At 45.8% G+C, this 27,612-nt stretch overlaps 1 protein-coding gene across 4 annotated transcripts; it reads right to left on the bottom strand.

The window, feature by feature from the left end:
- Positions 1-27,139, bottom strand: Tmem8b (transmembrane protein 8B). 4 transcript variants are annotated; one of them, XM_042698472.1, is made up of 13 exons: positions 26,443-27,139; positions 21,421-21,610; positions 20,572-20,779; positions 14,513-14,646; positions 13,957-14,225; positions 13,048-13,373; positions 8,836-8,929; positions 8,541-8,664; positions 8,317-8,459; positions 8,006-8,184; positions 1,497-1,643; positions 1,186-1,302; positions 1-887 (listed from the first exon to the last, which is right to left on the bottom strand). In XM_042698472.1, the coding sequence occupies exons 1-13, from the start codon at positions 26,978-26,980 to the stop codon at positions 552-554; spliced, it is 2,805 nt and encodes a 934-aa protein (XP_042554406.1). In that variant the 5' UTR covers positions 26,981-27,139; the 3' UTR covers positions 1-551. The 4 variants fall into 4 exon arrangements, with proteins under 4 accessions (XP_042554406.1, XP_042554400.1, XP_042554415.1 ...); XM_042698466.1 differs by having other exon boundaries at positions 1-883; XM_042698481.1 differs by lacking the exons at positions 13,957-14,225; positions 20,572-20,779; positions 21,421-21,610; positions 26,443-27,139 and adding an exon at positions 15,702-15,829 and having other exon boundaries at positions 1-883.
- Between the last annotated feature and the right edge of the window lie 473 nt (positions 27,140-27,612).

The raw sequence follows: 27,612 nt of genomic DNA, 5'->3' as shown, positions 1-27,612 counted from the left end.
ATAGAACCAACATATACTTCATTGGAGACAAATCAGATTCCACCTACATCCCTGTCCCACCATCATCCCTGCCCCAGCTCCATCTGTCCTGCAACACCCCTTTCCAAGTCCAGCCCAGCCCAGCCCACACACACTGCCTCTGGGAAGGAAATCTGAAGCCAGAATTACTGAGTCTCTCACAAAAATCTAGAGACTCAGTTTCCCCCAAGATGGACTCCATGGGAAACAATTCATGTCTGTAGGAGGCCTCCAGATTACTGGGAAGGGCTCCACATCCCTAGGAGGGATTCCTTTGTCCTGAGTAGGCTCTGTGCCCTGCATAGCTCCAGTCCTTAAGAAAGGACTCCATGGACTCAGGAGGACTCCAGGCCCTCCAGAAGCCCCCGTGTCCTGGGAAGGCCTCCAGGTCCCTGAAAGAATTCAATGTTCTTGAGAAAGACTCCATGTTGAGAGAAATGCAGCTTATCTCTCATCCCCAAGTGGGCTCCATGGCCCTAGAAAGAACCCTAGGAAGGGTTCATATCCCCTAGGAGCCTGGCCCAAAGCCCCTCTCAGCTAGCACAGATGCTGCTGACAGTGGCCCCACCAGGGCCCACAAGGCCCAACTCCTCTTGCTCATTGATGCACAGCTGGTAACCACAGCCCCGGGCCCGGGCTCCAGATGGGACCCGACGGTCAGTCTTGGCACGAGGAGGCAGCAAGAAGCCCACACTGCCGGCGATGAGCATATGCCAAATGCTATGAATGTAGAAGTAGTTGTCCCGGGTTTCCACAAAAGCATAGAGTAGGACAGCGCTGCCTGCGATGAGGCTTCCTGGACACAGGTAGAAGAGCCAGCGGCGCCATGTGGGTGGGTAGCAATGACGACGACGGACACTGCGCACTGTCTGGGGGAGGCAGAGAGGTGGGGCTCAGAATGCCAGGCCCTAGAACCTCAGCCAGAGCTGGTCATGCTCAGGTTTCTCTTGAACCCTGATTGTGACCTAAAGATACCTGCCTGCCTACTACTGAAGTAGGTGCTGTAGGCAGATGACACATGATAGTCCATGATGCAGAAAACCACAATGCCTGGCTGGTCCCAGGCATGACAGTCCAAACCCACCTTAAATTGGAGACTATATAGCCAAGACCCTTCACCCAAGTCCTGCTCCTCCCACCCTCCTCCTCAGCCCTCCCCACCCTTACCCAGGCTGTGGCCAAGATCCCCAGGGCGAAGAGACTGGGTCCAAGAAGGTTCCAGAGTCCATGTCGGTCAAGCTGCAGAGCCATGGACAGCAGCATAGCCCCCAGCAGATACAGCACCTAGGGAAAGAGGACTCCAGGGGCTGGGCCAGAGCAAAGTGAGAGCACTGCAGGGGCGGGACCTGATTGGTGAGAAGCACTTGTAAAATCCCTCCCCCCCTCCCCCCCCCCCCCCCCCCCCCCCCGCCAGGAACAAATTTCAATTTCCAGTAGACTTTGGCTATGGTTATCCCCCAGGGCCCCTCTGCACTGACCTGCTTGACCACAGGCTGTAAACGAGCCATGGCGATGACAGTGACCCACACGGACATTAAGGAGCCCAGAAAATCACAGAACTGCAGCACGTCATAGTCCATGATGCAGAAAACCACGATGCCTGGCTGGTCACAGGCATGATAGAACTGGAGAAAGAAATGACAGGTGTTGAAAAGCCCTGAAGCGCAGGTGCAGGTCTACAAAACAAAGAGAAGGAAGCCATAGGGGTGTTTATCAGAAATAGAGGTCAGGGGTCACAGGTGAGTGGAATGAGGAAATGTCTGACTCCCCTACTCCTAAGAAACATGCAGTATAGAGACCTGGTTGGCTTCATATGCTGTATCTGGCATCTCTGACTGTGGTCCTCACCTTCCTAATCTTCCTGCTTCTAGAATATACTATGGTGAGTGACAGGCCAAAGGGCCCAGAACTCACAAGCTGAGGCCAATCCCTTCCCTCTCTCCTCATGCCCACTGTGGGTCCCAGCAACAATCCCCAACCCAGGCCCAAGCTTTGGAATCTGGCTCTAGCCTGTTGGCTAATCTAGACCCTGAACCTCCCTTGCATGTTCTAGTTTCCCCTGAGAGCTGAGTCTGAATTGGGCTTAACTCTCCTGACGTCCACTAACTGCCCTCCTTCATCCTCTTTACCCAAGCCAAGGAGGCAGGGAGCACAGTAATCAAGAAGGCTGTTGCTAAGGCCATGGAGTACAGCTTGGAGCTTCCCACTATTCAAAACAAGGTGAAGAAGGGACAGTGTCTACTTTGACTATGCCCACAAGATTTGTTTATTTTTACAGTGCTTTCTCTTAGCTGTGGTGAGAGTTAATTTGTTTCCTAAATGCATCAATATTTTGGTCTTTTTCTAATACGTAAACTAGAAAAAGACCAAATAGGACATTGGTTATTCTCTCCCTCCAACACTAGACACAAATAGAGGTCACTAAATCACTTTTAATATGTATTTATGATTTGGATTTTCTTGTCAAGCATTACCCTTACATTTCAGGCTTAACCAAGCACTTGTTCCATATGACTGACTTTCAAGTATAAAGAAAGAAATGCCCAAAAGTTTTTGGAAGAGGAACGTGTAATGAACATTTGACCTAAGATAAGAATACAGGTCAGCAGAATAAAAGGCAAAGCTGATTCTCCAAATACTAAGGACATATCTAGAGGAATAACAGACAACAGATTTTCTCCTAGGAAATTCTCTGCACTAAAAAAAAAGTGGGAGAAATGGAAATAGTATCTCTTCTTGAAGGGGTTTTAGAGAGATCTTCTCACTAATGCTCTATGGCTGATTATGTTCTATGTGCTTTTAAAAAGTCAGAGCAAATTAAGATTATTGTGTGTTTATGATAACCCCTCTGTATATCACCTTAATAATAGCAATATAAATTTTTTAAAAGATTGCTGTAGGAAGAAATTGTCCCACTAAAACTTGTGAGCTGATTTTTATATTAGTATTTTTATATTGTTATTCCTTTTATCAATAGCAATAGAAGTATTGGAAATGATTTTAAGTTGTGTGTCAGAGGCTTATTCATACCTGTAATCCTAGCTACTCTGGAGGCTAAGATCTGAGAACTGCAGTTCAAAACTAGCCTGGGCAGCAAAGTCTATGAGACTCTTATCTCCAATAAATTACCCAAAAAGCCAGAATTAGAGCTGTGACTCAAGTGATAGAGCACTAGCCTCAAGCAAGAGAAGCTCAGGAACAGTGACAAGGCCCAGAGTTCAAGTCCCAGGACCAATAAAATAAATAAGTACTAAAAATAAATGATTTTTAAAAATTAGGGAATTAAAGATATTAAGACTACAAACTAAATTCTATTAATGTAATTCCAATCTAAGTTGGTCATTTCCCCAGATCTGAACGCTATATCTGAGGTTATTGTCCTGGCATAGGCACAGAGGTTCACAACTATGAGTGGGAGAGACTGGAGGACCAACGTTCAAGGCCATGTAAAAAGATGACAAGACCCCATCTCACAGAAGCTAGATATGGCAGTATGCATCTGTTATCCCAGTTACATAGAATGCCATAGGTAAGAGGATCCGAACATCATAAATAAGGAAGGTCACAGTCTGAGGTTGGTTGGGCAAAACCTTGAGATCTTATTTGAAAATAAGTAAAGCAAAAGAGATCTGGGGTATGGCTCAAGATAGAGCCCTTGTCTAGCAAGCACGAGGCCCTATGTTCAAACTCCAGAACCCTCCCCCACAGAAAATTATCCTAAATTGTTTTTATGTGCATTATTTTAATTTTTATAACTAAACAGTTCATCTAATGCTCAAAAATGGTGAAACTAGGCATTACAGAGTATCACACTGGAAATGAAAGCATATTTAATCAATGCAAAGACTGCAATATTTGCAGTCAGGATATAATGAAACTTACTATTTCTCTTTTATTTTTGTTTCCTAATTATGTTTTCTTTTAGAAGCAGTTATGTGATTTTCGCCAAGGGCTATGGAAAATTACCTGTGATGATTGAGGAACCAAAAAGGTAATGAGAAAATAGGCTTGTAGCCAAGATAGCAGCAATAACCAAGGAAGGCTGAATGGTCTCAGGATGTGGGCTCTACCTGGGCTTTCGAGATCTAATTATAGGACTCAAATAGCATTAAGAACGATCTATGGCTTGGACTATATGGATTAGAGTTGTGTCACTGAAGTGTTTTATATATGGTTTTTTTTGTTTTGTTTTGTTGGTTTTGTTTCTATTTTAGTTTGTCTGTACCAGTGCTTAAACCTTGAACTTTCAAGACAGGCATTCTACCACTTGAGCCATACCCCTAACCCTTTTTTGCTTTAGTTATTTTTTCAGATAGGTTCTCGTGCTTTTGCCCAGACCTGGCATTGGATCATGATCCTTTTACCTATGCTTCTTATGTAGCTGGGATTACAGGTGTGTAACATCACTCCTGTGGTTTGGTTCTGTTTTCTTATCTCCTGATTGGTTCTTATGAATTAGAGAGAGCTGGGATGTGGTTCGGTGGCAGAGCACTTATCTCATATGAATAAGACTCTGGGTTTGGTCCCTAGCATCACAAAAAAATAGAAAAAAAGATAAAAGAAAAGGAGGAACTATGACAAGAATTTGAGGAGAGGCTAGGCACAGTTGCTCACCTACTCAAGACGCTAAGATCTATAGACCCTAGTTGGAAGCCAGCCCGTGCAGACAAAATCTGGTTCTTATTTCAGTTAACCATCAAAAATGAAAGAAAGAAAGCTGGAAGTGGAGGTGTGGCTCAAAGTGGTAGACCACCAACTTTGAGTGAAAAACCTACAGAAGAGCATGAGGCTCTGAGTTCAAGTCCTGGTACCAACGCTCACACACACACACACACACGCACACACAAAGAATTTGAAGTTGAGCACTGGTGGTTCACACCTGTAAGCCTAGCTAATCAGGATGCCAAGACCTGAGGATTGCAGCCTGGGCAGGAAAGTCCATAAGACTCTCCAATTAACTACCAGAAACCTGTAAGTGGTGCTGTGTGTTTCAAAGTGATAGAGTGCTTACCTTGAGCAAAATGGCTCAGGGACAGGGCTCAGGCCCTGAATTCAAGCCCCATGACCAGAAAAAAAAAAAGAATTTAAGGAAAAGTACTAAGTTGAAGTCACATGTTTCTCTATAATACTTGAGGGCTTCTGAGGCACTGAAGTTAGTTTAGAAATTACCAATCCATGTTCCCACAGTGATTATATGTGAGGAACCTAGAATCTGACTATCTAGACTCTATCATTCATGTTCCAGGCAAAGCATTCAAATTTCATTCATCTAACAAAATGTGGTTAAAGGCAGGGCTCAGGTGGTAAAGTGACAGCCAATGAGTAAAAGCATCGGATACCAAGCTTGAATCTGTTCTCCGACAAAAACAAACAAATGAAAGTAATAAGAATGAAAGTGAAGTTGGATGCCAGTGGTTCACACTAGTAGCCCTTGCTTTTTAGGAGGCTGAGACCTAGATAATCATGGTTTGAAGCCATCCCTGGTAGAAAAGTCTATAAGACTGCATCTGCAATTAGCCTGCAAAATCCTGAACTGGAGGCATGGCTCAGAGGTAGAACACCAGCTATGAGCAAGAAAAACTGAGGGACAATGCAAACTCTGAGGCCAAGCTCCATACCTCCATCCCTGACATACACACAAAGAAAGCCAAGCTGGAGCTCAAGGCTTTGAGTTCAAACTCTGATACCAGCACACATATACACATAAAAAGAATAAACGTGACTACCTATTATGACAGTATATTGTGAGGATTAAATTAGTAGTGCCTAACATAGCACATGTTCAATATGTGTCCCTTTGCTGCTGTTATCAGCTAAACTATTTGCTACATACAAAATCAAATGTCAGGTTGTGGCCTGTTTTTTTTTATCTTTAACACTTTATATGTGTAAATTTCTAAAGTACTCCCAAATATAAACTATTCTGAATTTTAAGACAGGAAAATGACCGACCTTCTATGGTGGTAGTACCAATTGCAATATCACCAATGGGTCCTTCAATGGACACAGATGCAGAAATAAGTCTAAACTAAGGAAATAATAGAAAGGAGGGACAATGGGGAATATTCTCCTGGAAAACTAGATGCCAGCAGCTCTGTTCTGACCCATGTGGAAAAAGAACTAGAATTAAAAGCATGACTTCAGTTAAAGCCTCAGAACCAGTAGTTCTTCATTATTCTCTTACTTATTTGCCTTATCTATGAAAGTAGGGGTGTTGGGTGCAGTGGCTCATGCCTGTAATCCTAATTACTTGGAAGGTCAAAATCAGGAAGATCACAGTTCAAGGTCAGTCCTATGCAGAAAAGTTCTTGAAATCCCACCTCAACCGATTAAAACCTGGATGCAGTGATACAAGCCTGTCATATCAGCCATGTGGGATACAGAAATAGGACTGTGTGTCAGGCCATCACAAGCAAAAAAGTGAAACAGTATTTGAAAAATAGTGAAAGCAAAAAGGACTGGAGGTGAGGCCCTGAATTTAAACCCCAGCACTGTTTAAAAGAAAAAAAAGTAATCTTACTAATTGTGAGTCACGTTAGATCAGCCTGGAGCCAGGAGTAGGCTGGCAGAACAGCTGTTGCTAGAGGATTTGGTAAACAGCAGTATAAAGGGCATCTGGCAATAAGAAAAATAGTGTCTGGTATAAAAATAGAATGAGGCACTATCAGAGCAGGCCTGAAAAGGGGCCCAGTCAGGCAAAATTGGAATGCGTTTTTATCCTGCCAAAAGAGCCAAGCTCTCTCTAGAGACATGGTGATAAGTCTACGCTGCCTCATTTGTGGATGAGCACCCAGGAGACTCCTGTGACCTTCACTTTCAGCACATCTGTCCCCTACTTTTCTCCCATATGTCAAGGACTGCTGGACACCAAGAAAGCACAGATGGGTTTTTGTGATATCCTTATTGCCCAGATATTAGGAGAGTGTGAATCCATCTAAGATAGTCACTGTGTCACAAGATGCCAGAAACCCACTGATGAGATAACGAGATCCCTAGATGCAGAATCTTGGCAGGGAAAATACTTGGGGTTAAATCTAGCAGATCCTCTTCTCTACCTTTCCTATTAGTATCTGAAACTTCTGCTTGTAATATGGATCTTTCTGGTTATATAAGAGTAGAAAAGCCGGGCGCTGGTGGCTCACGCCTGTAATCCTAGCTACTCAGGAGGCTGAGTTCTGAGGATCGCGGTTCAAAGCCAGCCCGGGCAGGAAAGACTGTGAGATTCCTATCTCCAATAAACCACCAGAAAACCGGAAGTGGCCCTGTAGCTCAAGTGGTAGAGCGCTCGCCTTGAGCTGAAGAGCTGAGGGACAGCGCCCAGGCCCAGAGTTCACGCCCCACGACCGACAAAAAAAAAAAAAAAGAGTAGAAATCTAAGGGAAAGAACTGTGGAAATTCTGTAATGAAATGGAGGTGTTTAAAGCATTATCATTTCCCATGATGCTTCAGGACTCTGAGAGCCAGACTTTTCCTACATCAATTGCCCAATACAGAGCTTTCCTCTACCTTCTAGAAGTTTCCATGGGAAAACATGGGCATGCTTTTAGAGCAATGAACACACTAAAGAGCTGAAATCCCCAGTACAGTAGAAGCCATGAGCACAATATAGCTAGCCCTTCACATCATACAAGAACATGAGGAAGGTGAAGACTCTGCACATCTCTGCATTTCACACCTTGTAAAGGTAGAGACACAATTTCATACCCTGGGACAGTTTCTTAGCCAAGGTGTTGTTAGTCAAGGTATCTGCCCTTCGCTTTCGAGGTAGGCAGTATGTGCAATAGCCGGAGCCACACACTTGTTATATTAAGTTGAAAACAGCTTTAGCCATTAATCTCAAGGCACCTTACAAAAAAGAGAGCACTGTTCTAGAAGACACGGTGAAGACAGAGAGGTCCCCCACACCATGGAGAACGTGGTGGAATACAGACCCCTGCCCTCCACCACGGACAAGGACACCGTGAAGACAGGGACGACCACCGCATACCGTGGAGAAGAACATAGTGAAGGTGTAGACAGCAGCTTCTAGCACATATCGGCTCCGAATGGCCAGGACCACGGGTGGCAAGAACATGAGGTTGCTGAGGCAGAGCAAGAGCGTGGACAGCAGCTGGAATCCATAGGTGAGTGCATCGGCACTGTCGGTGCAGCCCCAGCCCCGCCACCCTGTGGGTGGGGAGGGCGAGGAGTAGAAGAAGACAGAAGGCAGCCATGGGGCTTTGGCCCCCACCCAGGCTAGGGCCCAGCTCACACACCCCTCCAGGCCACCCTAAAACCCAGGAGACCCAGCACACTCACCAGCCTTGCACTCACAGGCCGCATACAGGTAGTTGTGCGTGCGCAGCAGCTTGCACTGGCCATAAGGCCCACAGTCGTCCACGCACGGTGACAGGAAGGTGCGCAGCCGCACTTCAGCCGTTGCATTGCGGCACCGCACAAACCTGCATGTGTGCACACACTACCAATTACCTTGTGCATGAACCACACCCACCCATCCCAGAACCAGCCCAGCAATCTCTTACCGAGGCCCCACTCCACACAGAGAGCGGAGGGTCAGGAACCAAGTCCCTGTCTGTGGGAATGGGATTCGAAGCCTGGCCACTCTGGAGGTGGCACTGACAGATAGCAAGAAGCCGGCTAGAGACTCTGAAGGGGGAAGAGAGGGACGCACATCAGCGTGTGATCAGGACCCAGAAACCCTCACCCACCCACTTTAACTTCCCAGAGGCCTTAATCTGGCCTGCCTCCATCCCCTGCCACCTCACCCAGCCCTGTGGAAACTTCTGGCCTCCTCCCCTTCCCTATTCCTCACCCCACCTTTGGAACAGGTCACCGCAGCATCACCCAGGCTCAAGGGCACCTCGTGGGTCAAGCATCCAAACACTGTCACATTTTCTTGGTGCAGGGAACTCTGGGTAGAACAGGTATGGACAGCCTTGTGTTAAGACTGTTTCCTGACTCACCATCACAACATCTACATCTGTCAATCTTTCATCTCATTGGATAGTGTATTCTCCCCACCTCCCAAGGCACCCCACACACATACACATGCTGCTCTGCTCTCTTGACTCCATTCGCAGAAGCCAAGACTGAAAAGCATCAGCTTGTCCACAGTAGCGATCTTTCATCAAATTCTGATGAAAAAGTTCCCTTCAAAAGGCAGTACACCATCTTTTTCTATCCTATCTAGTTTATTGGGGGACAGGGCGGCTGTGCCAGATGTTGAACTAGTTGTTGACCAAGGCAATTTAAGGTTTTCAGTCATCTTGCCTTGAGGCTGAGTGGCAAGAGGCTTGTAAAGAAACTCACTTCTCAGTAGAACAATCTTGAATTCTGAATGGTGGTAATGGAATACCAGAAGTATTAAATGTAGCAAGCTGGTTGGGATTCAAAGAAACCTGATGCCCCCTGCCCCAGGAGTAAATGTATGGGGCTGACTGCAAGCAGAAAAGTATCAGAATACCATAATCTCACCTGATTCAAACACAAAGAGTGGGATAAAACAGACCATGAGGTGAAAAAAAATGTTTAAATCTGGAAAGGAAAAGGAAATGTATCCCTAGAAGTGAGCCATATGTTTGATCCTAACTTACAAGTAATGAAAGCAGCATGGTGAATTTTCATAGTGTGCATGCATACAATAAAGGTGAATCAGTCTCCAAGGTCCAGGTAGCTCAATCCACCTCGCTACTTGAGAGCAGAGATGGGGGTGGTAGTTGGCACGTGTCATTCCCAGCAACAGGAAAGCACAGGTAGTACGATCACAGCCCAGGTCACCAGGAGAAGCACAGGTAGGGACTGGAGGTATGGCTAAAGTGGAAGAGCCCCTGCTTAGCAAGCAACCGGGCCTGAGAAGCACTGGGTCCAGAGAAATTCTCACCAAAGAAGCTGTGTGTTGTTATGTTCCCATGTCCTTAATCCTAAAAGTGAGTTTCTTAGAACCTGCTTATAAATCTCCCAAAGTAATATGTTCAAGTATATTATTCAGTGAAAGTCATTTCAGGGAAGCCAAAGAAGAACAAATGTGGAGGAAAATATCGGAGTAGAAATGATGATATACCTTTCCAAATAAATCAAACAGGCTGCATAAGGTGTGCAGCAAGTGTCATAGTATGCAAATGAACAAATGGAAGCAGATGTGAGTGAGTGGAGAGGAATGAAAAGAGGGAGAGGGTAAGCGCTACGGTAGTTGGGGAGAGAGACTAGACCATTATTCTCCAGGTACTCAGGAAAAAAGAATGATATGGTGAGGCTGGTCTGATATGAGCTCTAAAATTTAAGAGTCATATCAAAATCTCTGTCTTTGCCCATAGGCATGGCAATAAGCAAATACAAACAATACAGTCTTAGCCAGAACTGAGTAAGAGAGAAATAGTATGACTATAAGGCATGGCTTCAGGTTGAAGAACCAACACACACACACACACACACACACACACACACACACACACACACACACACACACACACACCAAACTATAGTACAGTCCTCAGATTTCCTAGTGGGGAGGTAGGTGGTCCCTGCCCTCAGAGCTGAGGGATAATACAGTTAAAAAGGATCTCTGGCTAGGTGTTAGTACATAAATTATTGGGTCAAAACCCAGTGGAGATGATCAAAGCAGATAACCTCCAATGGCTCACCACAGGACTCTGTCCTCATCCTAGTCCTGTTTAACGCAGACAATAATAACTTAGATGTGAAGATCACAGGCTTCATAAATATATGAGCTATACAAAGTAGACAAGGCCCACAGACCTAACCAATATCAAGCAGTGCCCCACATAGACATAAATTTTCCCATTTAGGTTTAAAAAAACCTCACTGTAAAAACACATGATGGGAACTGGCAACAGTTCACAGTCTCAAGGGACCAAAATGTATATGCCCCTGGATTACAACTAGCTAAACAAAGCCATTAATGTGGAGAAGAGCTGTGAGGAGGCATGCCAAAAAGTTAAACAGTTTTATTGAAAATGTTTTCTTTTATGTCCAAAGTTTTTATATGATCTTGTTATTTTTATAATAGAAATATTTATATACAATTGTTCTCAAGAAAAAAAAAAACAAAGGAAAGGAAAAAGACCAGGCATTTTAGTTTACCACTGGCCCAGATGATCTGATAGTAAGATCCAGTAGCTCAGAAAAATCACTTGGTCTAATTGTACAAATCCAAGAATTGCCTGCCACCCTAGTCACATTACCTCAGATCATCTATTCCAGAGACACCATGACCAAAAGTATGACTAGAAGAAGTGGTGATAGATGGGGAGAGATCTGGATGCCAGGGCCCTAAGAACCAACATTGTATCAGCTTTGGAGATATAGAGATGAAACATCTGAAAGGCTATTAAAGTAGAATATGGCTGGACACAGTGATGCATGCCTGTAATCCCAGCATTTGGGAGGAAGAGGCAGAAGGATTACCACGTCTAGGCTAAACCTATACACAGAGAGACCCTGTCTCAAAAAGAAAATTAAGATTGGCACCAGTAGCTCACATTTATACTCCTAGCTACCCAGTAGGCTGAGATCTGAGGATCACAGTTCGAAAACAGTCCAGGCAGGAAAGTCCATGAGACTACCAGAAAGCTGAATGTGGAGCTGTGGCTCAAGTGATAGAGTACTAGCCTTGAGCAGAAAAGCTCCGGGAGAGCACCCAGGCCCTAAGTTCAAGACCCAGGACCAGTACCAAAAAAAAAGTAAATAAAGATCAGACGTCAGTGGATCCAAAAACAGCCATTCTAAATCATTTAAACTTTTGTCTCCTATTAACCAGCAAAAAGCAGAAACTAGAGGTGTGGTTCAAATGGTAGAGTGTCAGTATTGACTGAGAGAAAGCACGAAGGGCTGAGGGATATAATGAACTTATTACTTACTCTAAGGCAAGATGTCATTAAAAGAAACTGCAGGAAGAGAGAGGCATATGAGAAGGCTGCATGTTCTGCTCAGTTTTCTATAAAGTTAAAACTTCAAAAATTAAAGTCTATGTTGGGTATCAATGGCTCATGCCTATAATCCTAGCTACCTGAGAATCAGAGAATGGGCAGGTTGTGCTTTAAAATCAGGTTCAAGGCCAGCCCAGACTGAAAATTCAAGATTCCATCTCAACTAAAAAAATCTGAATGCAATGGTGTGGTTGGGTTGGGTTCCAAACAACTATAGGCAGCCTAAAATAGACATCTAAATACAAGCCCAAGTGGGAAGCAAAATAACCTGAAAAATATTCCTGAAAAGAACCAGCAAAGAAAAAAAAAAAAAAAAAGCAAGAGGGGGGGACTAGAAGTGTGGTTCAGTGGTAACACCCGTCTAGCAAGTATAAGACTGAATTCAAAAGCTGCTACTATCAAAAAGTCTGTTAATTATTTTTAAGAAGAGTATTTACTGGCCAAAACAAAGCTCAGTGGGTAAACGTTCATGGAAGCAGGTTTCAATGGCACCTCAAAAATACCCTTAGTAATAGAAACTGTCCAAACACAAACTTCATGGCCTCAAGAAATGATGATCCCGGGGCTGGGAAGGTGGCTCAGTGGTAGAGCACTTGCCTTGCATGCTCGAGGCCCTGGGTTCGATTCCTCAGCACCACATAAGCAAAAAGAAAAAAGCCGGAAGTGGCGCTGTGGCTCAAGTGGTAGAGTGCTAGCCTTGAGCTGAAGAGCTGAGGGACAGCGCCCAGGCCCAGAGTTCAGGCCCCACGACCGGACCAAAAAAAAAAAAAAGAAATGATGATCCCTCATTGCAGAAGAGAAACAAGAAAAAGTGAACAATCACCCCTGAGAGAAGCCCTGTGCATGTGTGTGGGAACACCAGGACCGGACTACTCTGAGTTGCTTTAAATGGCTCCATCCCACTCATAGTGAGCAATACGGAGCGAGCTTGTCAACCAAAACTGGACTGAGACTTGGTCCCTAATTTTACAAATAGAGAGAAACACCCTGGACAGGCTTTCTGGAGGAGATAAAAGCCCTCCTACCCCTGACACCTTCTCCTTTAGGCTCCCCCACAGGGCAACCACCCCACCCCACAGAGTACCACATTGAGCTGGAGCTCCAGGCTGAGGACACCTCCACTGTCGAGCACTGGCAACAGCCGCAGGGCAAACACAGCTGGGCGCTCAGGTGGAAGGGCCACACTGGGGCCAAAGAAGATGTAGAAGTGGACAGAGAAGGTATCTAGCTCATTGCGTAGAGTAGGGCGCACAGGCCAGCAGTGCTCAGGTGGAGATGTGGTCCCAGGTCCCTCTACTGGGGTCCCCAGGGATGGTAGCTCGGGAGGCAGTTGCTGGTTGCCCAGGGACTGAGGCATGTTCATGGCAGCTCCAGGGACCAGTGCTCGGGATAGGCTGGGCTGTGGGCACTCTGTGAAGTGGAGGAAAACAGAACAAAGTGAGATGGGATATAACCAAGAACAGGGGGTGAGAACTCGCATGCCACATTCCTTGAGAGTATGGGGCATCTAGGGTCACAGGATAAGGTACAAGGGTTTCCTAGTGGCCCCAGCTAATAGTATGTTATATTGGAGGAAATCAAGATCAAATGTCCCTTCCAAGGAGCTGTAAAAATGCTGTTGAAACAGATAAAATTAAATGTGACAGACTGTCTCATTGATTCCCATGGGTTTTTGGCAAGGACTATGTCCTTGTCCCTATCTACCTCAGGAAACTAAGAGATTAAGACAAGAAAAATATACACAATATAGATTCAGTGTACACCGGAGAGGGGCAGATAATGAGAGTCTCTCTTATTAGAATCAGATGCAAAAAACAATCAGAAGGCTTCTCAGTGACTTAGAATTCTAGGAAGGAGTGACCTCCAGAAGTGTGAAGGAGCCTGGGTAAAACAGGGGAGACTGTAGGGACATGGCAGAGGGCCACCTGGGTCACCTCCCAGCTATAGATGTCTGCACAGTCTGGGTGGTTAGGGTAGATGTAGGGGTTCTGACCTTGCAACCGCACAACCAGCTGGAAGCGGACAGTCCTACTGGGGCCACGGGATGGTGTCTCCACACGCACATAGACCCAGTGTCCCCAGGGAGGCAGTGCTAGCTCCAGCTGGCATACTGAGGCACCTCCACAGGCCACAGAGCTTGAGTTGTGCAGGGGTGGGGCCTTGGGACGTAGGCGCAATGTCAGGGGGCAGGTAGACACCGCTCGGCTCCCCACACACACCAGCTGTGCTGAAACCCTGTAAGTAAAGCTGGGCACAAAGACCCTGGGCAGAGGAGAGGTTGGGGGCAAGAAAAGGCAGAGAAATGAGAGGGATACCATAAAGAGGTAAACAAAAGGATGAAGGAGCAGAGATGGACCAGAGGACACAGAGGAACATAGAGCCTTTTCGGGTCTTTTCTGTGGTGGGAATCCAACCCACCCTAGGGCTCTGGGTCACCCAAGAAGCTTAGTTTGGCTGCAGGGAGAGCAGAACCAGGCAGGTGGCTAAGAAGCCAAAAGAGCCCCCTTGCACCTATTTACAACCAGAGGAGCCAGATTTGTTCAACTTACTTGTACAGGGCTGAGTGATTGTGGAGAGAAAGGGTTTGCTCTGAGGGACGGCCAGGAACCAACACAGCAACATCCAGCAAACGCCTGATGATCAGCTGTGGCTGAAGAAGGTACTGACATTCATCCTGGAGACCCTGAGACAAAAGCAAGGATGACAGGAGGTCGGAGGATAGCAAGGGTGCTACTAAACCAGTGCTAGTAAGAACTTGCTAGATTAATCCAAAAGAAACCCCTCTGGCCTCTTCAATCCCAGGGCTCTGACTATGGGCTCTCTCTAAGCTCTGAGTAGTCCTTTCTGATCACTTCCCACCTACCTGGGCCTGCAAGATCTGCTGTGATCCTCAGTGCTCAATGACCAGACCCAGATAACAATCAGATGCTGCTCATCATACCTTCTCCCAGTCCAACTCTCCCTCCTGAGCATGGCTGGCCAGCCCCAACTCACAGTAATCTCAAACAACTCTAATCCCCCAGCCAGAACACTGGCTCTGTTGTGGACAATGGAAAGCTCCTTCAAGGCCTCTAATACAACCCTGCTAACCACTAGCCAATCTGAATCTTTATCTTTATTCCTCAACTTGCCCCTTCACATATGCTGGTCAAGCCTCTGCTCTATCCCAACAGTGAGAGCCATTAATGAGCTCTCAGACAATCTCCAGACTATTAGCAACTTGAGAATAAGAACTCTGTCTTATTTTATTTTTGTTCTCCTGATGTAGGCCTAACATAGTATGCACAACTCACAAAGAATGTTTGCCAAATAAATGAATCAATAATGAATCAATCAAGCTGGGGATTATTCCAACCTTCATGAAACCAAAACCTGTCATTTTTTACCCCCCTCCCATTACTCTGCCCTTGAGGTCCACAGATACAACCTGCTCTTCAGCCTCCCACTGTATCTTCTGCCAGTAGAGGACAAGATCACATCTCCTGTTTTCTCTCATCCTGAACAAATTCCCTAGCCCCTTCTGCAGCCTATAGAGCCCCATCACCCTTCCATGTGCACAGTCCCATTTGTCATCATTCCTATTTCATGGTACTTGCAGCCATCGAAGTCCCATGTCAGTCAAGGGGCACCAGGATCTAATTAGGTTTTTCTAACCTTCTGGACAAAATAGTCTTTTGCTGACCCAATATAACTTAGAGGGTATGACTCACTTGTGTTGTTACTCTTCCCAAGACATACCTCCAAGCCTTGTTCTGGGACAAAAGATCCAAGCCCTGACATCCTACTTCATTTCATGCCAAGAACAGCCAGCCCAAGGCACTGACTTCCACCAAAGCTCTAGGAGGCTGGAAGGGGGCCATGATAGATTCAGGCCAGAAGCTCTCATTACCATCTGTGTGAAATGTTTCTGTGCCTCTTCATCAATGCATGCTCAGTGCCTAGCATACCACTAGCATAAAGTAAGTGCTGTTGAATTGCAAAAGACAGTACCTTCAGAGAGCTCTTGAACCAAGGGAGATGCTCAGAAATTTCTCTCTGATATCCAGAACAGATGTCCCTCATCTTTGGTGTCAACAAAAGACTATTTGTCCCTAATGATCAGAAACACTCTTCATAAGGCATTTCAGGGACACCCCACCCCCATCTCCTATGTCAGGATTATTAAAATAATCACAGTAAATGAGTCCCAAGGATAAAGATATATGCTCAGAAGATGGTCCATTTCCTTGTCAGACAGTTCAGAGAAAAAAATACTGCTCTATATTTTTCTTTCTTCTGGTTTTCAAATAAGCAATCAGGACATGTGACCTCTCTGATAAAAATGTGCTCCTTCCTTCAACTGTACCACTCACATATCCAGTCCCCTCAATATGGAGGGAAGACCAGGGAAGGTGAAGAACTGCAGTGAAGTTGCAGTGGGGTTGGGAAAAGTCAACAGAAATCAGGTTCTTACAAGCCACTAACACAGAATCCAAACTGAGTGTAAGAGTCTGAAAGATCCTGAAATGGAAAGATAAGATAGATAGATTCTGGGTGGGCTGAGTTTCTTTAAAGTGGCATGCCCAAAAACACTTAGTCTCCTCTCTGTGAATCACCCATAACCAACAAGCCCACAGTCAGCACCAGAGAAGGTGCTGGAAATGGAAAGTCTACAGGGGCAGGAGTGGAAGCAGGAAGATCATCTAGGAGGTTACTATGGTGGCCAAGGAGAAAGCTGAGGGAATATGTACTGAAAGTGGAAGTAGACAGAAGTAGACACATTCATGTGTCTTTTAGACACTCTTTTAGAAGTAGGGGCAACAAGACTTTTTCTTTATGAATTGGATGTGGGGAGATAAAGTGAAAATAGGAATCAAGGATGACACCTAAATTTGAGGTTTGAACAGCTTGGTGGATGACAATGACATTTAATGAAAGAAAATAACCAGAGAAAGAAGCTCAGATTAGGAGAAGTAAAATGAGAATCAGATTTTTTTTTTAACTTTGATTTACAAATACTAAGCTTGAGACATTTCTTAAACAGCTAATTAGAAATAACAAATAAACAGTTGAATATAAAGTTGAGACTAAAAGAAATTAGGCCTAGCCGACTACTCTTAGAAGGCATTAACTCACAGACAGTATTTAAAACAATTGTGCTAGATACAAAAAGAGATTGGAAAAAATAAAAGGAATTTTTCCAGGACCTAACATCACTATAATAGATCAAGACAGAGAAGAGGATGGTAGGCACAAGAGAGGCAAGATGTGATATACTACAAAAGACAAGAGGATAACGATCAAGAAGTAAAGATAAATATAAAGATCTAGTTGGGCTGGGGATATAGTTCAAGTGGTAGACTACTTGCCTAGCAAGAATGAGACCCTGGGTTCAATCCCCAGTACCAAATAAATAAGTAAATTTAAAAGCCAGTTACTAGATAATTCTGGGGAAGGAATTGGGAACTGGAAGGAGGGAAGAGGAAGACTTACTTTTCACTGCATGTCTTTTGTACCTTTCGAATGTTGTACCAGGTGCATATATTACCTATTTGAAATATAAATAAAATAACTTAGGAGGAGGAAAAGCAGAAGAGGCACCGTTAGCAGATTTTAATCACTTCAGCTGCATTACCATTGAGTCATGCTTGGTCCTAGTTAACAGACTGAACAGAATCCAGTCTTCTATACCATCTGCTTCTTTGCTTTCCTTCCAAACATTTTCACCATTTTACCTGCTTTATTTACATTTGAATCTTAGACTGGAAAGAAGAGGCCTTCGAGGAAGACCTGTGCCCAGCCGTTTGGGAGAACTTTCTACTTATGAGCCATTTGGGTGCCAGCTGGTATTCACAACCCAACAGCCAGCGACTCAAAGCAGGCTGGCAACTGGGCGCCATAGAATGAACACATGTTCTAAGGCAGGAAAGGCGAGGAGATGGAGGACAGGGGGACAAGAAAGAATCAGTTGATAGGAAAGAAAGGACAAGAACAAGAGGATAAATGGGATCAGCTTGAGACATTATGAGTTTGAAAAGGTGACAAAAAGGGCAAAAAAAAATTGCCAAACCCTACTATGTACCATGCTCTGTGCTAAATGCTAAGAGTATGTATTAAATAATGCAGACATGGGTCTAGCAGACATGGAACTGGAGTTTAGGAGATTGGCCCAGACCAAGTAAGTTGCTTCCTTTTTATAGCCTTTCCAGGCGACCAGTCTCCAGACAGTTCAAACTTCTAGGCCTTCTATAACCTAGGTTCTGTCCACTCCATCTCCTTTACCTACCTACCCAACACTAAATAAATCCAGTTCTGCATTCTGAGCTTTGGCCCATGCTACTCTCACCACCTAAAATACCTTTCCCTATGTCCTGACTCTTGAGCCTTACCTCCTAACCAAGCTGTTAGCCTTCTCTTTGTCATCCTCTTCAAATACCCTGTATCTCACTAATATACAACTTATTCACTTCAGTTTTTTTAGCACCCAACCTGAGACCTAGTACAATTCAGGTGCTAAAAGGCAAAAAGTTAAGGGAATATCCGAGATCATCCCCCAAATTGAGAAGGGTCCTAGAACTGAACTCTTATCACTGGACTTCTTTAGGCCCCGACCAAGGCCACCCTGGAACCCACATAACTTCCTGTGTTTTCCAATCCTCACAGGAAGTTAAGACTATGGTTCACAGAAGATGAAATAGAGAAGATAGAGAAATGTCCTAGACAATGAATTTTCAGGTTTGAATTGGGAAATTGGCCATTCTGGAGACCTTAAGGATCCTTAGAAGCTTACATAAGATTCCAGAATGTAATCAAATTCTTAGAAAAGGCATACACAAGATCCTTGCCTCTAGAACAAGTCTACTTGGTATCCAGACCAGCTGCCGCTCATACACAAGGTAAAACTGTGTCCTCTTCTCCCTGTCTCACTGCCTCCCAGGGAGCATTACTAGCAGGGGCATCAGTTGCAGTATTAAGTCCGCTACGCCTCACTTGCTATGCCCAGATGCATGTCAGACCTCATTCTTTTCTTGCTGCCTAACTCCCTTTTGTCTGGGCATTTCAAATCATGTTCTTATTCCCCATTGTCCCAGGCTCTAGGTACTTCCTGCTTACCTAGAAAGATGGTGACTAACTGGAGATGGGATGGAGGATTATCTATGTCAGCTCTCACAAAGTACATCAAGGATCAGGGGATGAAGGGCAGAACCCATGAAACTTGGTCAAAGTCCTATGAAGGGATCCATCCCAGTAGAACAATACTTATCTCTAATGCCAGTCAAAGCCTACCTATAACCCAGAGCCTCTTCCAGATGAGCTGTCAGCATATCTCATCCAGAGGACTGCCAGGCCTTCTTATACATTACTCTCAAGAAATGCAAGCCTTAGCTGGGTGTCAGTGGTTCACACCTGTATACCTAGCTACTCAGGAGGCTAAGATCTGAGGAGCCAGACCTGGCAGAAAAGTCCCCGTGAGACTTTATCTCCAATTAGCAACTCAAAAACTGCAAGTGGAGCTGTGGGTCAAAGTGGTAGAGTGCTAGCCTTGAGCGAAAGAGCTCAGGAACAGCATCTAGGCCCTGAGTTCAAGCTCCACAAATGACAAAAAAAAAGAAATATAAGCCTATCCTGAGACTACCTCAGCCCTCATTTATATCCTACCAACAGCAGAGCCAGGGAACTTGTTGCCATGTTATTCTCAGCTCATTATTAATACCTGTTCTGAACACTGGACTCCAATGAAAGACGATGAGTCTGTCACAAAAAGAGTCCCACACTTCAAGGAACTCAACCTGGTTGGAAATTTCTTCCCCTCTCAATTCTCAATGCCCAAACCTCACTAGCTTTCTAGCTCTATAATGTCCTGTTCTTTCATCCTTATTCTGCTCGTGCTCAGTCCCTTCACCCTAACCTCAGGGCCCAATGTATGTGGCCACCTTATCACATCCTACCTCTCCTTCAATGAACAAGAATTTGAAACTTACAGATCCCTTCACTACAAGAAGGAAGCCCAGTCTATCTAACATACAAGAATGACAAGAAAACACTGGCATTCCCTTGTCCTCTAAACCACAATAACCTGCCTTTTCTAGACTTTAGCAGTCTTTGTTCTTTGAATTCAGTGCTGATATTCAAAGGAAAGGAAGGCAACAGTCAGAAAAGACACCAGCTGCCCATGGCTTCCTTTTAACCGGTATTCCAGAGTTGGGGGAACTGTCTGAAACTATGACAGAAAAAGAATACACTTCCATATGCACTATAGACAGGGCTGTGGCCTGTAATTATTCATCAAAATGTAGAACAAGAGTAGTTCTTGGTTTGTACAGAAGATTCAACCAATCCCTGGTTAGCTCCTGACCACCTTAAAGTAACACTGGTTCCCTCCATCTGGGCAGGACACTACTCTCCAGTGTCAGAGCCTGATTCTAGACACTGGACTTTATCTTCAGCTACCATGTAACTACTAAGTTCTCTAAAGGTTCCAAGGCCTTCTGCTGCAGACCATTCACCAGGTGACTTGCTGGCCTCCAACTGCCTGCCCCAGTACTGATATGCCAGGTAACATGTGGGGGAAATCCAGCAGATGGAGAAGCAGCTTTGACCCCTCCTGCCCCTTACAGCATTAACCCACCTTGACAGAGATGTGGCCATGGGCCTGGGGAAGGTGGGCAGCCAAGAACCAGTCCCCAGGTAAAGGGCTGCTGACATTAAAGATGCCTGAGGTACGGTTGGGCAGCGTCCAGCTGAGGGTCAGTGAGAAAACCCCGGGCACAGCTGTGTCCCCTGGGAAGTGTGTGTGCAGGGGATTGATGACAGGGGGTGCCCCTGACCGGAAATACCTGGGAGACAAGAATTTGGAGAGGAGGAAAACAGGCAGTAGGGTGGGAGGTAGAAAATGGAGAAAAGAAAGAATCGTTACTCAACAGCAGTAAAATAAGTCAGGTGCCAGAGGCTCATACCAGTAATCCTAGCTACTTAGGAGTTTGAAATCTGAGGATCATAATTTGAAGCCAACTCACGCAGAAAAATCTGCAATACTCTTATCTCCAATTAACCAGCAAAAATTTGGAAATAGGGGTTTGGTTGAAGGGGTAGAGCACAAATCTTGAATGGAAAAAGCTAAGAGCTTGAAGCTCTGAGTTCAAGCCTCAGTATAGGCATGTGCGCCCACACACACACACACACACACACACACACACACAAACAAACTACCAAAAAAAAAGCCATAAGAGTCAAGAGATTAGCTCAGACACTCATACTGTTAAACAGAAATCAGGAAGTAGTCAGATAACAGAGGTCATGGTCCACACTCAATTCTCAGTCATACTTCATTCCAAAATTAAATAGTTAAGGACCAAAGTTGGGGTCAGAAGATAGATTGGCGGGGGGGGGGGGGGGGGGCATGCATATCACATCACAATTCAGTTTTGGAAGTGGCCAGGATTAGAAATGGGGCTAGAGAGGTAACTCAGACACTCACACAGTCACACTTTGGTCTGGGCAGTGGTCCCCAAAGGTCCCCCCCTGCTCCTTGAAGATGATGAGGTTCCAAACCGCCAGGAACGTGTCCTCTGGAACATGGAAGTGGAAGAGCTCAGTGCTGGCAAATGAGCGGAAAGGACTCAGCTTTCGAGGTGAGCAGGTGGAGTAATCCGTCAGGAAAAGGCCTCCTAGGAAACAGGAGAAAGAGAAGGAGGAAGGCAGGACAGAAGGCATTTCACTAAGCAAGAGGCATGCCAGTCTCCCTCCCTAGGCATAGCTTAGTCCTTACAGATACTTTGTTTAAAAAAAACAAAAACAAAAACAAACTAAACTCATCTTACGGGTATGGTAACTGAGGCTGAAACCTAAACTGAGGAATCAAAACCAGGACCTTTTATATGACCTTCTACTCTTAGCTGCCCCCTTACTTAGATGCCATTGTTCTCTTCTTGCCAAGCTTAACAAAAACAGAGGAGGGTGTGTGTGTGTGTGTGTGTGTGTGTGTGTGTGTGTGTGTGTGTGTGTGTGTGTGTGTGTGTGTGTGTGTGTGTGTGTGTGCATGGGGGGCTCTTAAGCCGCTGGACAGGCTTGAACTCCACCTGTGAGGCTTGGGAGGCGGCATAGAACTGTGTAACTTCCTTGTTTATTTTCTCCCCTTTCTGTTCCCGGGTGGTCAGAAGCAGTTTAAAAAAAAAAACCTCAGAAACTTCACAAGAGCTGTCTGTATACTGACTTAGGCCAGGAAAGGGGAAGGGAGGTGTGGTAAGGCCTGCAAGGGGCCTGCTTGGGTAGCAGAGGCAAGAGCAGGACTGGCAGGCCACCATGAGAGTGCGCAGGAAGAGAGTCATCAGAACCTCCAGGGTCAAAATGAACAGCTAGGACATTTTCCCAGAGGAAGGCCCTACGAGGCAGACACATGGTGACCCAGTAGAATCTCAGATCACTTGAGAATATTCAGAGGTTGGGAGGTGGGGAGGAAGTGGTCATCTCTAACAGAAATGCCAAGATACCTAATCATAGTTGTCAGGAACACAGCCAAGGTGAATAGGAAAGTCATGACGGCAGGCAAACTCATAGGAACCAGGATTACTGTGGTAATGAAGGAAAGCAAGATGTTCAGCTGAGTAGAAGAGATTCCCCCAAGTAGGCAAGGTCTCCCAGAATAAAGCCCCAGGGACTTCAGATCCCAGAAGTATGCCTCAAGGACAGATGAGAAGGTGGGGAATGTGAGTGTCTACAGGACAGAATAGGAACCTGGGAAGGGGAGGCTGAATGGAGAGTTTTCAGCCAGGCTGAAAATACTTATAAAGGCTTACCTAGTCTCATAACCTCTATCTCTTGAGATAGGAGACATTACAAGCAAAACGGGTTGCTTGCTATTCAACTTAAAGAAGCATCTGGAAAAGGTCAACAGCCAAAGATAAGAATGCTGATTAAGGTTGGTCACAGTAAATTGGGGCAACTTCAGGACTCATGCTCAAGAGAGATACCTCATACAGTGGACAAGCCCTAGACTGGCTCATCCTAAAAGGCTACAGTTAACCAATGACTAGTCTTTCTAGTGGCAGCCACGTTAGTCTCAACTGTCAGCAAGGAAGCCCCACTAACTAACAAGCTGAGGGAATACTACCTAGAAATCCAGAAAGGCTCAGCATAGCAGAGAACAATGGAGATGCATCTGAGAAAGATCAAGGGCAATGGACTAACTGATATGATAGATAAGACAGCAGGGTACATAAAAGCACTGGCTTTGACAATTGGGAAGCAGGCCAGTCCCTGAACAGCCTTGGATACTATTGTTACAGGGGAAATAAGAGCTCTGGGGTGCCCTCTGCTGGATCTACAAAAGGGCTGCTCCTTCTCAAAGCTGGGATGGGTCATCTCGTAGCTGCTAAGAAAACATCAGTGGCTCCCTGCAGATCTAGACATTAACTGTGAACAGAAGCTGAAGTGTTTGGGAAACAGTGATTGAAAAACACAAAACACCTTGGGTTTCAAAATCCGTGGCAGGACTTGGAAATTTGGGGAATTGGCTAAGCCATTCCCCAAGCGGCCAGAGGCTGTAGAGATCACAGAACAGATTGTCAGGGAAAAGGAGTGAGTTAACAGCTAGGGATGCTGGGAGGAACCTAGAAGTACAAAGAGGAAGGACAGATTCTTGACGGAAGTGTCCACAGCCCTATCCACCTCAAGTTTTGATTTGCAGTTTGAATAAGGCTTGTATCTTAAAGGAAGCATGAGCAAGGCCCTAGCCAAGCTCATATTAACCTGTCCTTGTGTCCCTTCTATGAAGCAGCTCAGGTGATTCACCCCCACCACCAGCACCATGTACACATACACACACACACACACACACACACACACACACAAATACAGAGAGACAGAGAGACAGAGAGAGAGAGAGGCTGAAACTGGCCCTGCTCCTGCTGGCACTAGGAGAAAAGTTAATTTCTAAGAAAGGTAAAGCATGTTTGAGTTATCAACCAGTTAACTAAGTCCAACAGGAAAACCCAAGATCAGGGTTGAGACTAAGAGACCCAAGAAGTAACTTCCATTTCCGAAATGAGATTGAAGCAAATACTCAGCATTTATGAAGCTTTATGCTATGATAGTTCTATGGCACTGCCAGTTTCTCCTCAGACAAAACTCATCATCAGCACTAGGTCACAGAGAACCCAAATATCAGGCCACAGCTGCCAAGGCATTATCTATAAACAGCATTAAGGGTAGCCCCACCAGCAGTTGGGTCTATATGATTATCTTTCCTAATTTCATTATAGTTCTTCATGAAACATCAAACCTGCTTCTCTGAAATTCTATTTTTATCCACAACTTCCTGTTTTGTATACTCTAAGGCTATCCGTTATACATTTCACTGTCCAGAAAGCAATGTACTGACTTATGTAACTGTAACTCCTCTGTATGTAGCCTTTATAATAACCATAAAAATTTTAATAAACATAATTTTAAAAAAGAAAAAATGCTATGCTGGTAGGGATGGAAGTCATTAATCAGGCTAAATACTATAAACTCCCCTTAACAAAAGTGAAAATTTGACTTACTGATTTACCTGCTTCCTCTGCTAATTCCCAACTTTCCACTTGCTGTAATCAACACAGAACCCACATCATGTAGATAGGCCCTCAAACTGCCTTCAAACTAAGAACCACCACTTATGAAGATAACACTTCAGTGATCTGTCTGTAAAAGGAGCAGGGCAGAGCTGAAGAGAAACGTTCATAGGGCTATAATATGTCCCCTGACCCTCATAAAATAACATAGGTACTCAGGACATATATATGCCCCATACAGTATACATGTGCCTTCACCCACCAACACATAAGCAAGTCCATACATTGCACTTTGCCAACATTCCTGCGGACACCTATTATACACAGGTAGAGAAGCACCCAAACATCTCTGCAGTTGTGACCTCTCGGTTGTACTGATCTCAAGCTTGTATAGTCAAGCCCAGCCCACTAAGTTCAGTAGGTCCATCCCACCCCCACATGCTCTATTAGCTGTTATTGCCATCCTAGTTAGAATGATACCCAACAGAGGTGGTAGTCAGAAGGGGGTCAAAGGAGGTAGTCAAAGGGGGTAGTCAGAAGCCTAGAATAAGGATATTTGTGATGGACCATCTGTATGATACATCCCCTAAACAAAGACCCCTTCCTCCTTCTACATTCCACACATTCAAAAGTTGGGCCTCTCTTTCTTAGCCAGGTGACTTCTTAAACATCATGGTGACCCTATACTGAAGCCTGGAAAATGAGCAAGAGTTTAAGCAGGAAGTTTCTTGTCTGAGGGACAGACAAGTTGGGCTATGAACCTTTACCCACTTGAGTTTGGTTTTCTATTAAGCATAAATTACAGTGGTGAAGGAGAGGGACCACTAATATGAGAGGAATCTGGAAACCTTTTTTTCTTCCTAGCCCTAGCACTGCCATTTATAAATATGACCTTGAACAAATTGCTCCCTCACTGAACTTCAGTTTTCCATCTGTAAAATGGACTCTGAGTTTTAACCCTATTCTAAAAGTATAAAGAATTAGTCCTAAGCCAATCAAGCTTTGGGGGGAAATGTCCAGCTGGGGTGCTGGTGGCTCACACCTATAATTCTAGCTACTCAGAAATCTAAAATCTGGGGGCTGGGAAGGTGGCTCAGTGGTAGAGCACTTGCCTTGCATGCCTGAGGCCCTAGGTTCGATTCCTCAGCACCACATCAGCAAAAAGCTGGAAGTGGCGCTGTGGCTCAAGTGGTAGAGTGCTAGCCTTGAGCTGAAGAGCTGAGGGACAGTGCCCAGGCCCAGAGTTCAGGCCCCACGACCGGACCCAAAAAAAAAAATTTTTTTTTAAATTAAAAAAAATTAAAAAAAAAAAAGAAATCTAAAATCTGACAATCCAGGTTCAATACCAGCCTGAAGAAGGAAAGCCTGTGAAACTCTTATTTCCAAATAACCACCAAAAAGCTGTAAATGGGGGGTGTGGTTCAAGTGGTAGAGTGCTAGCCTTGAGCTAAGAAGTTCAGCCTTGAGTTCAAGAACTAGTACTGTGTGTGTGTGTATGTGCATGTGGATGCATGCATGTAACACAAACACAATCCATGTCCATCTGTTTGAAATATGTTACCTTCAGAACTCTTTGCTTAACCCTGTTTGAATGTATGGGCAATATCCCAAAGGTTTAAGCCATATTCTAATGCCCTCCTCTACCAAACTTTGAGAGCAGGAAAGCTTTCAAGAGTCTCCTGAAAAAAGCTAGAGTCAACTGGGGTAAGATAGACACCGGGAAAGAAAACCTTGAAGACTGTCTTAAGGACAATAGCCACCAGCTGAGCCCCAGACCCAGTACCACTCTTTCCACAATGCCAATTCCTGTGTTGTATAAGATCTCTCTGCTCCGTATCTCTGCCCCAGTTCTTCCCCAGATCCCACCTTTCCTGAACCTCTCTGTATCCCACACCTCCCACAGCCTGGAACCCCATCCTTATCTCAGTCTTTACTACTTCTGCACTCACCAGCCCCGGGGCCAAGGACAGAGAACAGCAACAGCAGCAAGAGGACTGATGGCAGCTGGAGCCCAGACCTGAGTCGAGGCTGGGAGAGGGGTAGAGTATGAGAGAGGCGGGGGGCCAGTGGGAAAGACTTGGGTAAACACAGAGATGAGGGCAAAGGTTGAGCCGATGAGTAGGGTTGGCCTGAGTACTCAGGCTTAAACAAGGGCAGGGAGTGTGATGGAGGCAGGGGCTGGGACAACGACTCAAGTAAGGGCCGGCACTGGGGCAGGGGCTTAGGCAACCGCTGAGAATGGGGTGGGGACCGAGAGTGGACTGGGATTTGCGACAGGGAGTGGAACGAGGGCCGAGGCGAGGCTAAGGGCCAAGTCTGGGGCAGGGACAGGGACCTGAGGGGGGGGCTGGATTGGGCCCTGGATGTTGGCATTCCCTGGGGCCCAGGCTGGGGCTGAGGCCAATTTAGGAAGAGGGACGAGGGCGGGGCCGGAGGCCAACGCTGGGAAAGGGATAGGACGAGGGGCCGGGACAAGGGCTGGGCCATGGCCCGGGGCGGGGGCGGGGCCGGACAGGCCAGCGAGGGGCGCTCGCTGAGCTGACTCGCGGCTCCGCTCCCCACCCCTCCCCGGGGGATGGCCTCCGGTGTCCTCGAGGGCCTCGGGCCGGGGGCCGGGACCTGGGGAGGAGTTCAGGCCTGGTCGACTCCGGGCTGCGCTGAACCGGCGACAACCAGGCCCCGCGGCGGCGGCGGCCTCGGCCTGACGTCCTATGGCGTCCCGCCTCCTGCTCAATACAATTGGGCTCTCTCGGCAAAGCCCGCCCCCTGCTCTATTCTATTGGTCCTAACTTAGTTCTGCTGGGCTTCGAGGATAGACTCCGCCCCAGTCCCAGCTGAGACCCTGTCCTCCGGACCGCAGAGTCCCGAACACCACCGTGGTCCTCACAGCCCCCACTGTGTGCCCCCATATATCTTATAGGAACCCTACAGAGATCTTCACAGAACCAGACTCCCCAGGGACGTACCCACAGTATCCACGAATCCCACCCAGAGACTCGCTCGACACCCGACCGGCTCCATGGAGCAGCCCCCTCCGGAAAACTCACTCACTTGCGAGGTGACCCGAGTGCTGTTACCATGGAGACTTCTAGCGTTCGCGTTGCCCTGGTATGAGTTCC

Source organism: Dipodomys spectabilis, unplaced genomic scaffold, assembly GCF_019054845.1.
Source record: "Dipodomys spectabilis isolate Male_0828 unplaced genomic scaffold, ASM1905484v1 ptg000006l, whole genome shotgun sequence".
NCBI classification, from domain to species: domain Eukaryota; kingdom Metazoa; phylum Chordata; class Mammalia; order Rodentia; family Heteromyidae; genus Dipodomys; species Dipodomys spectabilis.
This window is presented reverse-complemented; position numbering and strand designations above follow the sequence as displayed.